General features: G+C 41.5%; 1 protein-coding gene across 7 annotated transcripts in view; it reads right to left on the reverse strand.

Annotated features, from left to right (window-relative positions):
• The window catches only part of baiap2l1a (BAR/IMD domain containing adaptor protein 2 like 1a), a 41,777-nt gene that overhangs the window by 1,705 nt on the left and 22,391 nt on the right, over positions 1–17,681 (reverse strand). Inside the window, exons 4-14 of one of the 7 annotated variants that reach the window (XM_021576156.3) lie at positions 17,091–17,152; positions 14,471–14,542; positions 14,108–14,242; positions 8,966–9,118; positions 7,103–7,258; positions 6,782–6,911; positions 6,597–6,626; positions 5,843–6,065; positions 2,874–2,933; positions 2,592–2,712; positions 8–48 (exon numbers count right to left, since the gene is read on the reverse strand). In XM_021576156.3, coding sequence (XP_021431831.3) covers positions 8–48; positions 2,592–2,712; positions 2,874–2,933; positions 5,843–6,065; positions 6,597–6,626; positions 6,782–6,911; positions 7,103–7,258; positions 8,966–9,118; positions 14,108–14,242; positions 14,471–14,542; positions 17,091–17,152 — 1,183 coding nt within the window. Of the gene's footprint in view, positions 1–7; positions 49–2,558; positions 2,713–2,873; positions 2,934–5,842; positions 6,066–6,596; positions 6,627–6,781; positions 6,912–7,102; positions 7,259–8,622; positions 9,119–14,107; positions 14,243–14,470; positions 14,543–17,090; positions 17,153–17,681 lie in introns of all 7 variants that reach the window. The other 6 variants (XM_021576153.3, XM_090212137.1, XM_090212135.1 and 3 more) reach the window with 6 other exon arrangements.

The following is a 17,681-nucleotide window of genomic DNA, read 5'->3' on the forward strand; positions in this document are numbered from 1 at the left end:
GACTTACCCCAGAAAGGGAGCCTTTCCAACCCCATTGGGTAGAGAGATCTGTTTACAAAATGAAAGAAAGAGAAACACTTAAGTCCAGATAAATGCTGTGCATATTTAGTACATGTTGTATTGCCTCCCGTGCAGCTGTGAGTGTGAAAGGTTGCTTCTAGTTGTCTCTTGTCAGACAGGTTGGATAAGGATGTCAACTGTCAACACATATCGTCGTTGTGTCACTCCCAAGTGAAGAACTCTGGGACGTACGGAGACGGAGTGTACCATGACCTCACGCTGGGAGTCAGGAATCTAGAATGTCTAGAAAGGCCAGCATACAGCACACCTCTAGAAACACATATAGAAACACCTCTAGAAATTTTCTAGAAACATATGTAGAAACACCTCTAGAAACATCTCTAGAAACTCTCTAGAAACACCTCTAGAAACTCTCTAGAAACACCTAGAGAACACCTCTTATCGCACCTCTTAAAGAACACTCAACATTACAAACGTGAAACACCTCTAGAAACTCTAGAAACACCTCTAGAAACACCTCTAGAAACACCTCTAGAAACTCTCTAGAAACACCTCTAGAAACACCTCTAGAAACACCTCTAGAAACTCTCTAGAAACTCTAGAAACTCTCTAGAAACTCTCTAGAAACACCTCTAGAAACTCTCTAGAAACACCTCTAGAAACACCTCTAGAAACACCTCTAGAAACACCTCTAGAAACACATCTAGAAACACATCTAGAAACTCTCTAGAAACACCTCTAGAAACACATCTAGAAACTCTAGAAACACCTCTAGAAACACCTCTAGAAACACCTCTAGAAACACATCTAGAAACTCTAGAAACACCTCTAGAAACACATCTAGAAACTCTAGAAACACCTCTAGAAACTCTCTAGAAACACCTCTAGAAACTCTCTAGAAACACCTCTAGAAACTCTCTAGAAACACCTCTTCTCTGAGTAGATGGAAATCTTATTGTAAATCCAAACAAGTGAGAGTGATGAAGATAGTTTTAAATTAGATGCTGAACTGATTACTTAGCTATGTTTTAGGATGTATGAACGTGTATCTATCTGACAAAAAATGTCTGCACTCTCAGAAATTAAAATCAAATATCTGATGATGGATGAGAGTAAGCAAACCCTCTCCAAGTTGTGTTAATTTTGTATCCTTATCTGATGTTTTGAAGATACAATCTAACAGTGGATCAGCCAGTTTTTGTACTGCACAGGAACATTGCTGTAGTAGGCTTATTCAAACTACTTCAGGACATAACCAGTACCCTAACATTCCACTAGAGGGCAGTCTGTGTCCAGAAGTGAGGGCACAGAGGCACCTATGCGAGAGGCCCCATGGAGTGGCTTACGTCAGAGACAATCATTAAACAATCTGGCAGCGACAATAACAACGCAAAGAGCAAAGTCATCTCTCTACGATCACATGATCAAATGGAAGTGTGGGGGGGGGGGGGGGATCAAAGGGGGAGGGAAGCAAGAAAGTATGGGACTTCTAGAAAGGAAAGGGTGAGAGGTGGGGAATGGGGAGAACAGATGGGGAGGCAACTAGGAGAGGTAGAGAGTTGGAGAAGGAGAAGAGCAGATGGGGGGGCATGGGGGAGAGGGGGGGAGAGAAAGGGGAGGGAGGGATGCCAACTCTATTACGATAACATCCCTAACAGCAGTCTATTTCTCTCAAAGCCCTGAGGCAGCAGTTCCAGTACACAAAGGCAATGAGAGGAGAGAGAGAGACTACTTGATTACTTCATTCTCAAACCAGCTGACACCGTGCAGGTCCTAATTGAAGCTGTGTGGATGAGCAATATTTCTGTGTAGACCTATACCCCCCTTGTCCTCCCTCCTTCCTTCCCTCCCTCCCTTTCTGTGTCCCTACCTCCATTCCTACGCAGAGACAAAACCAGGCAGGGAGCATTTTTTAAATGTCTTTTCGAGGTGACAGCTCTCTCTTGTTCTCTTTCTCTCTCTTGCTCCTCCTCCACCTCACTCTACCTATGTGCTATTTAGAACCTATAAGGGTTCTTTGGCTGTCCCTATATGATAACCGTTTGAAGAACCCTTTTGGTTCCAGGTAGAACCATTTTGGGTTTTATTTAGAACCCTTTCCAAAGAGAGTTCTACATGAAGCCCAAAAGAGTTCTACATGGAACCTAAAAGGTTTCTACCTGGAATCAAAAAGGGTTCTCCTATTGGGACAGCTGAGAGTGTGGCAGACAGGGATTACATTAACACACAACCTCAAAACCCTGTTTCTGTCATGACCTAGCTTAATGTGTTCCTGGGGGTGGGAGTACATCCCTAACTAGCCCAGGGGAAAATACACTCGTAAAAAGTCTTCCACGTTAGGTCATCCAACAATAAACCTGAGGAGAGTGTGGAGGTTTAACGTTCACCCTAAGGAGACCGTTTCCCAGTATTTGGCCTGATAAACAACACTGAAATCAAAGTTGTTCAGACATTTGAGAGACCCCGTAGGTCACTTTAAAGTAGGTTGCTGACTGTACTGTAAGGTGAGAATATGGAAGGGATGATTGGGTTCTGACCGTGTTTTGGGCTGAGTGTGTGGAGGAGCTGACCATTCTGACAGGGCGACTCTCCTTCCCGTCACTGTAGTCTGGCGGCGGCAGCAGAACAGGCTCTTCCTCTTCCTGTTCCGGAAGACTGGCCACACTCAGACAACGCACCGGTGTCCCCAAACTATAGACATAGACCAGATACAAACACATTGTAGAACTTTACAAGGTCCAAAATAACCTTGTTTTACTTATTCTAGACACTTCTTGAAAGACCCCTAAAGATTTGAGAGGATTGGGCAATATCATAAGATTATCACATGGTTATATGTGTCTTGGTCTTACCTGTTTGAGATCAGTGGTTCATTGTAAGGTCGGCAGTATGATGAGGGAAACCACCCCCGCCTGAAACAAACAAAGACACACCAAAATATTTGCTAAATAAAACAACAATGAATAACATAATTAAAAAATATATATATACTACCGTTCAAACGTTTGGGGTCACATAGAAATGTCCTTGTTTTTGAAGGAAAAGCACATTTTTTTGTCCATTAAAACAACATCAAATTGATCAGAAATACAGTGTAGACATTGTTAATGTTGTAAATGACTATTGTAGCTGGAAATGACAGATTTTTAATGGAATATCTACATAGGCGTACAGAGGCCCATTATCAGCAACCATCACTCCTGTGTTCCAATGGCACGTTGTGTTAGCTAATCCAAGTTTATCATTTTAAAAGGCTAATTGATCATTAGAAAACCCTTTTGCAATTATGTTAGCACAGCTGAAAACTGTTGTTCTGATTAAAGAAGCAATAAAACTGGCCTTCTTTAGACTAGTTGAGTATCTGGAGCATCAGCATTTGCTGGTTCGATTACAGGTTCAAAATGGCCAGAAACAAATACCTTTTTTTCTGAAGCCAAATGTCCCTGTTGGCATGTGAAACACATATTTCAATGATCAAATATTTGACAGATTTGCTTCGAAGACACTGTTTCAAGTTGAGAAATACAGAAATTGTTCCCAAGCCAAATCTCACTGTAAAAAATAAATAAATATCATATTATATTATACTAATATTAAACGGGTTGCTTATGGGCTGTTTACTTGGAGGTACCAAGTCTCTGTTCGTGACAAGCTGTCACTGATAACTTTAAAAACAATTTCGTACCCAAAGCAATAATAATGGCTGACAATGTCAAAGGGTCATGAAATGAACTTAGCTCATTTGTTTCAGAGGGAAAATGTCAAGGCAGGTAGACTAACATCTCTGCTTAAAGCACTCTCTCTCTCCCTCTCTCTCCTATTCTCTGATCTTTCACCTACATATGAGCACTAATGACTTAATGAACAGATAGAGAGAGGGAGACACAAGACCAGCCATCAAAGCATGCACACATAATTACCAAGGTGGCTTTGAGCCATCGGTCTCTGTGGCCTCACCGCAATTACCCACATCTGGTCTTCTGAAATAATATTCAATTACCCACAACTCATCTTCTGAAATACTATTCAATTACCCACAACTCATCTTCTGAAATACTATTCAATTACCCACAACTCATCTTCTGAAATACTATTCAATTACCCACAACTCATCTTCTGAAATACTATTCAATTACCCACAACTCATCTTCTGAAATACTATTCAATTACCCACAACTCATCTTCTGAAATAATATTCAATTACCCACAACTCATCTTCTGAAATACTATTCAATTACCCACAACTCATCTTCTGAAATAATATTAAATTACCCACAACTCATCTTCTGAAATAATATTCAATTACCCACAACTCATCTTCTGAAATTATATTCAATTACCCACAACTCATCTTCTGAAATAATATTAAATTACCCACAACTCATCTTCTGAAATAATATTCAATTACCCACAACTCATCTTCTGAAATACTATTCAATTACCCACAACTCATCTTCTGAAATACTATTCAATTACCCACAACTCATCTTCTGAAATACTATTCAATTACCCACAACTCATCTTCTGAAATACTATTCAATTACCCACAACTCATCTTCTGAAATACTATTCAATTACCCACAACTCATCTTCTGAAATACTATTCAATTACCCACAACTCATCTTCTGAAATAATATTCAATTACCCACAACTCATCTTCTGAAATACTATTCAATTACCCACAACTCATCTTCTGAAATACTATTCAATTACCCACAACTCATCTTCTGAAAAACTATTCAATTACCCACAACTCATCTTCTGAAATACTATTCAATTACCCACAACCCATCTTCTGAAATACTATTCAATTACCCACAACTCATCTTCTGAAATACTATTCAATTACCCACAACTCATCTTCTGAAATAATATTAAATTACCCACAACTCATCTTCTGAAATACTATTCAATTACCCACAACTCATCTTCTGAAATACTATTCAATTACCCACAACTCATCTTCTGAAATAATATTCAATTACCCACAACTCATCTTCTGAAATACTATTCTGAATGGCACAGATACAACTGCTTTAACAATGACATTACTTTCAGACCTGACATTTAACGGCTTAACAAAACATAATGAGCCCCAATTTTCCACTGCGCTACTTTCAACTGGTACCTGGTTCTATCGCCACTGTAGTCAGAGATGAAAAAAAAAACGTTAACTTTTGTTAACTTTTTTTGCTATATATCCGCATCACTCTCAGAGAAATAAGTAGTACTGCTCGGTTTTACACAGTCAAATGTAACAAATATTTTTTTTATAAAGAACTGTACAAATTGTATATTTATGACATCAATATTTAAAAAATATTTCAAATAAATAATGCAATACAGTATTATCTGATGATCTGTATGAAAAACATTTACAATGGACATTTTAGTAATTCCGCAGATGCTCTTATCCAGTGCAACTGACGAGTAAGCATCTTAAAATAGTTAGGTGAGACAACCACATATCACAGTCAAATATACAGGATACGAACACTCCACAGAAGGAAATTGCACGAATGTTGGTGCCAACATTGCATAACTTCTCTGAGAGACCTTAGAACTGCATCTATAGGTTAATAAGGCCTGAATTATTGTGTAATAAAGGTGTAATAAATCTTTGTAAACGTGTAATAAAGCTTTACAAACGCTTAATGCCAGTGACGTCAATAAGCTTTTATAAAGCTTCATAAACCCTTAATAACCAGTAAATAGTGACTTACTGCCAGATCTTCTCCAGGTTAATGAGCCTTTATAAAGGAGTAATAAAGCTTCAAAAAGGTTCATAAAGGCCTTATTAACCAGTGAATAGAGACTCACTGCCGGGTATTCTCCAGCTCTCCATACAGCCACCCGTCCTTGTCCTCCTGGATTAGCAGCATGATGATGTCACCGTCGTCAAAGGAAAGGAGTGTGTTATTGTTGCCGGCCGTGTGAGGGAAGATGGTCCTGACCCGTTGCTTCCTGCCCACGTTCAGCCCTGAACCTATCGACACCGACCTGGACAGAGACAGACTGCCACCGTCCTCCATACTGCCCTGGTCTGTAAGGTCAAAGTTCAAGTTAAATGTTTTTTACTATCAAATTGCAGAAAGACAGCAAGGACTCTCTGAAATACCTGATATTTACAATAGCAGAGTTCAAATTGATACTTTGCTAAGTATATCAGGGAGAAGACATGGCTTATAGCTAGTGATTTATAACCCTGGTCTAAATGACCATGCGGAGAAGAGAAATTGCATCATTAAAGAGGAGAATTGGCTTTGCAGCGTAATTTTCTGTATAATTTGAACATTCAATAAAAGAAGACATGGAGAACAAACGAAGTAAGAACAGATCCATTAGCAGGATTAAAGGGAAGATGCAGCACAATTTGAAGGGAATTCAGTAGCCGTCCTGAACCTTTGGATTTCTGAATAGGATCTGTCTAGCACATTTACTGAATAAGGCCCCGGTGCACAAGATCAAATATTCCTAAACAAGACATTACATGTAGATTAGGACCTATAGTTTTATCTCTGTTATCTATTTTATCCATTTGTACAAGTCAGATTACGAAAGGCAGCATACTTACATGGGGAAGGTGGTGTGAGACTCTGTAAAACTAAACATAATCTCTGTATAAGATACCAGCTACCAGAACCTGCTATATTTTCACATTTGTGATATGGAGTACATGTACAACTACACACACAATGAAACACATACCCATACTTCAATCCAAAGACTGAAGCCTGAGGTGTGAGGCTGCAGTAGTACCTGAGTTGTGGTCTGATGTGGAGGCGTATGTGGATGTGATGGAGGCGTCCTGGTTGAACATGTTAACCAGTGGACTGATCTGGGCCTTCAGCTGGGGGGCTGGTGGGGGAACCATCGAGTCCCCATTGTTCTGATTGAGAAGACATAAAACCGGTTATGTTATGCACATGCAAGTCACAGTACTTGCAATCCATCTAGAAGAGCAAATACCATTTATGAGAAGAGCCAAGCCTTTAAACCAAGTACAGCGGTGAATGATTGTCCTTCTCTTGTTATAGCATTGTAACAACAGTGTAATAACAGCCATGACGTCCCACTCACCCTGTTGTAGCGCTCAACGCGAGGCGAGGCTTCTGGGGATCCAGACACGGGAGTGCGGAGCCCCTTTATCATGGTCATCACCGTGTCAGGGACCTTGGTGGCATCGCTGCATTTATCCTGCCAGCTGGGCAGCTTCACCGCCAGCAGCTCTTTGGCCTACAGTGCAGATAGATATAGACCAGTTATAAAGGTGCAATAAAGCTTTATGAAGCATTCATAACTGTTATATGGCCAAGTTAGGGGGAGCATTGGTTACAGCGCTGAACAACACATCTCAGCTATATCAACCCCAAGGTGGGCATAATGCCTCTATTTGTTAGATTTGAATCCTGCTGTTGTTGATGTGACTAACTAGGAAGTAACCCCTCGGTGTATGAGGAGGTCACATCACTGAGTCTTCCTTTAAGTCAAGGTTAACTAAGGCCTAACAAAGTTGATTTACTGTTTAACGGATACCTCGCTTCACATAAATATATTTTTTATGGTTTTGAACATTTAATCAATTATTTTAAATTATTATTTTTGACGAAACAAACGATTCACTTTGCGATTGTAGTAGGTTGGATTCTGTTCAATCCCCTTAAATCGAATCATGTGAATCCAAATAAAAATGTGTAAATTGTGAACAGTAATTTTCAAACAAAAAAACCTGTAGCCTTCCATTTTTTTTACCTTTATTTAACTAGGTAAGTCAGTTGAGAAAAAATTATTATTTACAGTGACGGCCTAGGAACAGTGTGTTAACTGCCTTGTTCAGGGGAACAGTGGGTTAACTGCCTTGTTCAGGGGAACAGTGGGTTAACTGCCTTGTTCAGGGGAACAGTGGGTTAACTGCCTTGTTCAGGGGCAGAACGACAGATTTTTACCTTGTCAGATCGGGGATTCGATCTCACAACCTTTACAGTTACTGGCCCATCGCTCTAACCACTAGGCTACCTGCCGCCCCCATTTGGGTTATGTGACTGCAAAACTTGTTTTGTAGATACTTTAAGTTGATTTGGGCATTCAATTTATGGGACATTGCAACTCAATAGATGCTAGTCAGCCTGCAAACACTAAGGTAAGATAAATATGACAAAACTAGAAAGGGTACATTTTCTGAAGAAAGTGTGTGCTTGCAACAGCTGTCTAAAAATATTTGTATGGTAGAGGGAGAAGTCTTAAATGTAGAATTCAAGCTGAATAGAAGCTGAAGCAGTTAGTTCTAGAAAGAATTGGTCTGATTACTTTAGTAGACTGCTAGTATTCAGACCCCTTGACTTCTTACACATTTTGTTACGTTACAGTTTTATTCTAAAATAGATTTAAAAAAAGAGTTTATGCCTTCATCAACCTACACACAATACCCCATAATGACAAAGCAAAAACAAGTTATTAGACATTTTTGCAAACCCCCCCCCCAAAACAAACATAAGTATTCATAAGTATTCAGACCCTTTACTCAGTACTCTGTTGAAGCACCTTTGGCTACGATTACAGCCTCGCATCTTCTTGGGTATGACACTACAAGTTTGGCACACCTGTATTTGGGGAGTTTCTCCCATTCTTCTCTGCAGATCCTCTCAAGCTCTGTCAGGTTGGATGGGGAGCGTTGCTGCACAGCTATTTTCAGGTCTCTCCAGAGATGTTCGATCTGGCTCTGTCTGGGCCATTCAAGGACATTCAGAGACTTATCCCGAAGCCACTCCTGCGTTGTCTTGGCTGTTTGCTTAGGTTCCTTGTCCTGTTGGATGGTGAACCTTCGCCCCAGTCTGAGGTCCTGAGCGCAAATTCTTAATCCCTCACCTTACTTTAAAAAAATGAAATCTACTTTAGGCCTAAATGACTAAAGGTTAAAAGGACTAAACCCCTTATGTGCAGTACCTTCTCATGGAAGGCGGTGACATGGTAGGAGAACATGCAGTGTTTGTCGACCAGAAAGCAGAATCGTCTCTTCTCCTCCAGGAGGGCCTCTCTGCAACCATCAGCGATGAACTTCTGCATGTCACTCTGCCGCGACGAGATGGTCTTCATATACTGAGGGGAAGAGGAGGGAAAGAGGAGGGGACACGTCAGTAAGGGTTGGTTGAACTGATGAGGGGTCATTAAGGAACTAAAGAGGACAGGTCAGTAAGGGTTGGTTGAACTGACGCGAGGGGGGGGGGGGGGTTCATTAAGGAACTAAAGAGGACAGGTCAGTAAGGGTTGGTTGAACTGATGGGGGGGGTCATTAAGGAACTAAAGAGGACAGGTCAGTAAGGGTTGGTTGAACTGATGTGGGGTGGGGGGGTCATTAAGGAACTAAAGAGGACAGGTCAGTAAGGGTTGGTTGAACTGACGGGGGGGGGGGGGGGGGGGTCATTGAGGAACTAAAGGGGACAGGTCATTACTGGGTTACTGACAGGCGTACTGTGTTAACTCTGCGTGTACAGTATATGTATGAGATTGTCTCCAGATACTGACGAGAGGACACAGAGGGAGACTGATTGTTAAAACATTCAGTAAGGTTGTAATTGCATGCTCAGACAAAAGCAGCTTGCTTAACTGTTCAGGAATAACTAATGAGCCTTCTAATCAAAGTCTCTCCTCTGTCTGGCTCAATCTCACCCCCTGTTGTTACTCCACCATCCCTATCCTGTAGAAAATCACCCTGCTGAAAGAACCTGTGTCTGCGTCCCAAATGGCACCCTATTCCCAATGTAGTGTATAGTCAAATGTAGATCACTATATAGGGAATAGGGTAACATTTGGAAAGCAGGACACACTCCTTCCCAGAGAGTGACTCAGAACTGAAACACCATCACAAAGCAGACCACGGAATCTGACATCACACACAGACAAAGCTCAGCTCCTCTTTGAAACAACTCTCTCCCTCTGTCTCCTCCCTTATCTCTCCTCTCCTTTTTCTGGTTGTCATGACGACAGCGAAAGCTGGTTAGTCTCTAGGGTTGTGGTGGTGGTGTCACAGACCCTCCTTTAATGTTTAGCCCAGTCTCTCTCTCCCCCCCCCCCCTCCCCTCTCTCTCTCTCTCTCTCCCCCCTCCCCTATCTCTCTCTCCCCCTCCCCACTCTCTCTCTCCCCCTCCCCTCTCTCTCTCTCCCCCAATCCCCTGTCTCTCTCTCTCTCTCTTTCGCTCTCTCCCCCAATCCCCTCTCTCTCTCTCCCCCAATCCCCTCTCTCTCTCTCCCCCAATCCCCTGTCTCTCGCTCTTCCCCTCCCTCTTCCCCCTACGATGGGGCCACAACTAAACTATGGCTTAATTTCTACTGCAAACAATAGCTGGAAGACTGAGAAAGACAGAGGGGAGGAAGAGAGAGATAGAGGATAGAGAGAGAAAGACAGACATATGGAGAAAGAACCATTTCACTGTACTTGTGCATGTAACAAATACGACTTGAAACTTGAATTGAGCTCAAGTGTTGCAGCAAACCTGTAGGGGTTTGAAAACGACGGATTTGTGGGCAAATTCCATTAAAGACATTCATGCATGACTTTGGAGAGAGCAGGATGATACCTTTTCCATCCATTTCTATATTCTGACAACTGAACCACAGAAGATCACAGTAGAGGCGAAACTAAATATACTCTACAGTCTGATACATGACAGTAGAAAGTGTTCATGGGTGTGTGCATGTGTTTGCCCTTATCTAGTCTAATCAACAGGTGTCATATACATAGGATAATGACAAACCAGTTTCCTTCCACATAGCAAGCCACAATACATTACTGTCTATTAGTTTCTCTGAGATAAAACTAGATTACATCCCTCTTTCCATAGGCAAAGGTAATCTACATACTGAAACAAAGATGGTTAATAGCAAGATAAAAACCAAGAAGCCATTAAGAAGAGATCATGATCACTGAATAGTGAGAGAGACAAGATTCTACTCTTCAAAACCTCCAGTTAGCTAGTGCTTCTCGGATTTCAGTCAGAACAATAATACAAAATGTGTTGCAGCTCAATATATTGGGCCCCTTACTAAAAATAAACCCACCTCATAAACTGACACTCATCAAAGTCGGGCCGGTGAAACCCGTCAATAAAATAGGAGTTATTGCACAGGCAGCCTTGTATCAAGCAGAGCCAGAGTGGGTTTCATCAACAGACAGCATCTCCTTGGCCCCTCTCTCAACTTGTCCTATTGATTTACTAAAGAAGTCTATGTTTAATGTATACTGTGTTAGGAAGACTATTACTGTATATCCTCTGATTCCTGTAAGTGGCTAAATATGCTACCAGGCACCACTCCAAGCCTACTCTATTTGAGTGGACATTATTGACTATAAATGCCTCACCCATTCCCAGTCCCACTACACCCTACAAAGCTTTTCAGCGAGTGTATACTACCAACCAACTCAAGACCAACTACAAACTCCTAAGTGCACACTTCATACTCCAGATGGGGCTGTACCCTTGGCCAGTCAAGGGTACATGCTTTTTACACCCACTTGAGAGCACAATCCTCATGCAAGAGTGTACAGTGCTCCCACTCCTCACATTCACTAAAATACACTCTCCATTCTAATGTGATGACAGCCATTTGGTCCCTTTCGATGAGCCTTCAGTGTGGCTTTATAGGTGAAGGGCAGTGGTGAACAAAGGACCCAATTTTCATACTTGAGTAAAAGTAAATTGCTAAAATATACTTAAGTATCAAAGTCAAAGCAAAAGTATAAATCATTTCACATTCTTTATATTAAGCAAACCAGATGGCATGATTTTCTTGTTTTTTTTTAAAACAAGAAAATCACTCCAACACACTCCAACACTTAGGCAATAATTTAAAAACACATTTTTGTTAGTGAGTCTGCATGATCAGAGGCAGGAGGGATGACCAGGGATGTTCTCTTGATCACTTTGTGAACTGGACCATTTCCCTGTCCTGCTAAGCATTCGAAATGTAAGGAGTACTTTTGGGTGTCAGGGAAAATGCATGGTGTAAAAAGTACATTATTGTCTTTAGGAATGTAGTGGAGTATAAGTAAAAGTTGTCCAAAATATAAATTGTAAAGTACAGATACCCCCAAAAATGACTTAAGTAGTACTGTAAAGCATTTTAACTTAAGTACCTTGCACCACTGGGGAAGGGGCAAGGCAGTGACGGCACTCCACTTTACATTACTACAAAGAATTTGCCTGCAGCTATACTGTAGGTGTGGTGGTATTGTGTATATTTAGTGTTCATTTCCTTTCCACCCGCTCGCTTTTATGTACAGTTTTTCCACCTTGAGGTGTGCGGCAAGATCAAGGAGCCACCTGGGCCAATGACATACCCTATTTTCAAGACAAAGTTAATAAATGTTTTCTTTGATATTCTCGATGGGTTATTGCCCCATGCGTGCAAATCATTTAAGTGATAACACCCTCGAAGCCGGTGTTTGGAGGTCATGTTGGCACGGGTGTTGTTAGGCCCGAGAAGAAGTCAATGTCCGGCAAACCGTGCCAATATATCCTCCAAACACCGGCTTCGAGGGAATTATCACTTTTATACAACGGGTTACCAACATATCCAAATAATTATTTACATATTTTTATAACAAATATTATTTTGATGGATTTATTAATACTATTTCATCCTTCCACAAGATATAGTCCCGACACAAATTCAAAGTTGCTACCCAAGCCGGCTGGTCATTGGTTCTATCGGTTCGGTTGCCAGAGACGCGACCCAGTCGTTCAGTCTTTTTGTTCTATACCTATGGATGCGACCCAGTTGTTCATTCTAAATGTTCCATTGCCATACTGGCTGGCAACGTTCTTATCCCTTGCTTGCTAGCTAGCCAACTACGGCTAACTTACAGTCACGTTGAACAGAACAGCAAAGTAGCTGCATTTGTGTTTGTTTAAGCTATTTTCTAGTGGATAAATTCATAACAATAAGCTATTGATGCACGATTTCACCTCGCGTAGAAAATGTGCTCTCGTCAGGATATTTGTTCAGAGGAGCTAGCCAACAACACAGCTAACACAATCACTTCGTTTTACCTGTTTCTATCGATAGTTCTTTGTATATGTCAATAAAAATGATGCCAGCTGATTCATGATTTTGACAGGCTGAGAAACACTGCCTTCCTGTCTGTCTCATCCCGACTCCCGACACGTTCATTATTATGGGACAGCTGGAGATCGAATTTGAATATTGAAACAATGTTTATACAAAACCCTGCTGTTGAAAACTAAATGTTGGTCTAAAAGAAATGTGAGGTAATGTCTAGATGCTTTTTATAGTGGAGATCAACTTTATAAATTGCCTGGCTGGGCTGATGAGACAGTGGAACAGAGTAAATAGGCATTTTAATGTCATAGATTTAATAACTTGTGGAATAGACAATGGCTGGAATGCTGTTTTAACCAATCACCATTCAGAATTAGAGCCACCCGTTGCATAAGGGAGTCCATAGAAGGGTTCAGCTTTGTTTATGTAAACAAAACAAGGCAACCAAGAGCAATAATGTTCTGTTTGGTTTTTATATTGATAAACCAAACAGAACATTATTGCTCTTGGTTGCCTTGTTTTGGACACATAAACCAACAAGTGTTTCTGGATGAGGGTAAAGTCACGTGACTGTCTGTTAAAGTCCCTTTCTAGCCGTCTGAGAAACTTCCAGGAACTCAAAATAATCCAAGCACATGTTCACATCATCAGAAAAAACTAACTGGACACCGAGCCACTTCTCGCTTGAAAATGGAGAACATTCATAGAGTGGGTCTTAATAAGGGACTTTTCTGACTAGTGTACCCATGATACATTGAGTGAACAGCTGAGTCTGATCACTGAGACCCCCAGTGAGATAAGATGAGATCTGTTTTTAGTCTCACCTCGTTCTCCTTGATTAGTTAAGGTCTGGATCTAGTATCACCTCGTTCTCCTTGATTAGTTAAGATCTGGTTCTAGTCTCACCTCATTCTACTTGATTAATCAAGATCTGGTTCTAGTCTCACCTCGTTCTCCTTGATTAATCAAGATCTGGTTCGAGTCTCACCTCGTTCTCCTTGATTAATCAAGATCTGGTTCTAGTCTCACCTCGTTCTCCTTGATCTCGTACTTGGTGACTTGTTTCCCCTGGCTCTTCCTCCGCAGCTTCTTCAGGTCCGTCTGAGAGCGCTCCAGAGAGTCCTGCTTCAGCTTGTGCTCCGTCTGGTACCGCTTGAATGTGGCCTGGATGAGAGATACAAAGGTTAAGATAAGTTTGATGTAGAGATGGAGAGGACTTTTACTGAATGCAAGGATAGGGGATATTGAGGAGAGAGGAGACCATAATTAAGTGTGTACTTACATACCTGCATACGTAGACATGCAGACCCGTACACAAACATGCACACACACACACACTCCTTGTGATTAGATTGTCATTTGCCAAAGTCCTATAGTGGTCAATGTACTTACAGTCATATATTTGACATCCATCTCTGTTTTCCTCTCCAGCTCAGCAATGATTTCATTGTGGAACCGCTTGAACTGAACAGAAAGAATCCAGTTCAAGTCGATATATAAACATTTAACAATAGCATAACCATGGCAAGATGGTGACATCAGAATAAGAGTTGTGTGGCTGAGCCAGAGGAATGTAGCTGTGATAATTGCTTTCTAACTGAGGGGAATTCTAACAACAGGTAGGTCTTATCTACCTCTCCAAATAGTTAAACATTGACTACTTTCTCCTTCCTTCGTTCTCGCAGATATCTCAGAAATAACTAACCATGCTTCGTTGGCATGTCGCTTTACTTGGAGCCCAGTGAAAGACAAGTGGGAGCCTTGTAAAGGCTTTACTACAGTTCTGAATGTGTAATACATGTATACTGTAGTGAGAATACATTTTATTTGATCATATCTCTTCTGATTACTGACCAATACTATAAATATTCATAGATCAAATCATCTTAAATTCAACAATAATCATATTTTCAAAGTTTATCCGCCTCGTGCATAGGATACAATAGGTATAAAACAGTAAAGTGACAGTTTTTCTTGAGAACTCTTTCCCAACAATGCTGGGATCATTTTTTCCCTCATCAATCTACACATAATACCCCATAATGGAAAAGCAAAAACAGGTTTTTATTAATGTTAGTTAATGTATTACAAATAAAAAAACAGAAATACCTTACTTACATAAGTATTCAGACCCTTTGTTATGACACTCAAAATTGAGCTCAGGTGTATCCTGTTTCCATTGATCATCCTTGAGATGTAACTACAACTTGATTGTAGTCCACCTGTGGTAAATTCAATTGATTGGACATGATTTGGAAAGGCACACACCTGTCTATATAAGGTGCTACAGTTGACAGTGCATGTCAGATCAAAAACCAAGCCATGTGGTCGAAGGAATTGTCCATAGAGCTCCAAGACAGGATTGTGTCGAGGCACAGATCTGGGGAAGGGTACCAAAACATGTATGTAGTATTGAAGGTCCCCAAGAACACAGTGGGCTCCATGATTCTTAAATGGAAGAAGTTTGGAACCAGCAAACTCCCATCTGTCTGTGTTGATGGGAGAAACCTCCAGAAGGACAACAATCTCTGCAGCACTCCACCAATCAGGCCTTTGTGGTAGAGTGGCCAGATGGAAACCACTCATCAATAAAAGGCACATGACAGCCCGCTTGGAGTTTGCCGTAAGGAACCTAAAGGCCCCTCGACCATAAGAAACAAGATTCTCTGTTCTGATGAAACCAAGATGGAACTATTTGGCCTGAAGAGTCACGTCTGGAGGAAACCTGGCACCATTCCTATGGTGAAACATGGTGGTGGTTGCAGCATCATACTGTGGGGATATTTTTCAGTGGCAGGGACTGGGAGACTTGTCAGGACCAAGGGAAAGATGAGCAGCGCAAAGTACTGAGAGATCCTGATGACTGGGGCAAAGGTTTACCTTCCAACAGGACAACGACCCTAAGCACACAGCCAAAACAACACAACAGTGGCTTCGGGAAAAGCCTCTGAATGTCCTTGAGTGGCACAGCCAGAGCCCGGACTTGAGCCCGATTGAACATCTCTGACAAGACCTGAAAATAGATGAGCAGCGACGCTCTCCATCCAACCTGACCGACTTGAGAGGATCTGCAGAGAAAAACGGAAGAAACTCCCCAAATAAAGGTGTGCCAAACTTGTAGCGTCATACCCAAGAAGACTCAAGGCTGTAATTGCTGCCAAAGATGCTTCAACAAAGTACTGAGTAAAGGGTCTGAATAATTATGAAAATGTGATATTTCCCGGATTTTTTTTTTGTTGTTGTAAATTTTCTAACATTTCTAAAAACCTGTTTTTGCTTCGTCATTATGGGGTATTTTGTGTAGATTGATGAGAAAAAATAACAATTTAGTCAATATTAGAATAAGGCTGTAACTTAACAAAATGTGGAAAATGTCAATGGGTCTGAATACTTTCCAAATGCACTGTATATAACAATGAAAATAGAATAAAAAAACACAGAAGAAGTACGATGACAGCTGAAGAAACATGAGAATGCACCTGCTTCAGTCTAGACCATCTGTATTGTATAGTATTGTAACTTAGACGTAGTGAGTGATTAGAGATGATACTGTCTAAGAGCTAGTTGTGTCTTGCTCTTGTCACAGTTACAACACCAGTGACACCAACCAGAGTCACTTGATTTCCTAGTCTATGCCAAGCCTCTCACCCCCAGGCCTACCCAAGAAACCCGACAGACAAAAGAGAGAGCACACGCTGAAAGGAATGGTCTAAATGACAAAAAAACAGTTGTCTTGTGTCCAGGTGGGATTTCTCTCTAGGCTTTGTTGTGTTCTTGGTGTGTTTAGAGGATAAAGGAGGTCTGTTAATGACTAAGTCACTGTGAGAAAGAGAGAGTTGGCATAGAGGACTATGGATATGTGTGTCGACATGAACATCCAACGCAGGTCAAAGAGAATGGTAACCCTTGACTTCAGTCTTCCAGTTAATTAGCGATTAGTTGGTAAAATGGTAATTACATAACAAAAAACTACCAAGAGAAGAAGTGACAGTAGGTCAGCAGGAAAACTTACGTTCTCCTCCAGCTCCAGGTGAACCTTCCTGTGCACCTCAGAGATCTCCATCAGAACCACACCTGTAGAGAAAAGATCATATATCATATTATACAGGTAGCTGACAAAATAAAGGAATCACCAACATAAAGTGACTTAATAGGGTGTTGGGCCACCACGAGCCAGAACAGCTTCAATGTGCCTTGGCATAGACACTACAAGTGTCTGAAACTCTATCGCAACGAACCGCCCTTGCTGTCTCTGCCTGGCCGGTACCCCTCTCTCCACTGGGATTCTCTGCCTCTAACCCTATTACAGGGGCTGAGTCACTTGCTTACTGGTGCTCTTCCATGGCGTCCCTAGGAGGGGTGCGTCACTTGAGTGGGTTGAGTCACTGACGTGGTCTTCCTGTCTGGGTTGGCGCCCCCCCTTGGGTTGTGCCGTGGCGGAGATCTCTGTGGGCTATACTCGGCCTTGTCTCAGGATGGTAAGTTGGTGGTTGAAGATATCCCTCTAGTGGTGTGGGGGCTGTGCTTTGGCAAAGTGGGTGGGGTTATATCCTGCCTGTTTGGCCCTGTCCGGGGGTATCATCGGACGGGGCCACAGTGTCTC

This window comes from Oncorhynchus mykiss, chromosome 20 (genome assembly GCF_057628025.1).
Source record: "Oncorhynchus mykiss isolate SJ-2025 chromosome 20, ASM5762802v1, whole genome shotgun sequence".
NCBI lineage: Eukaryota > Metazoa > Chordata > Actinopteri > Salmoniformes > Salmonidae > Oncorhynchus > Oncorhynchus mykiss.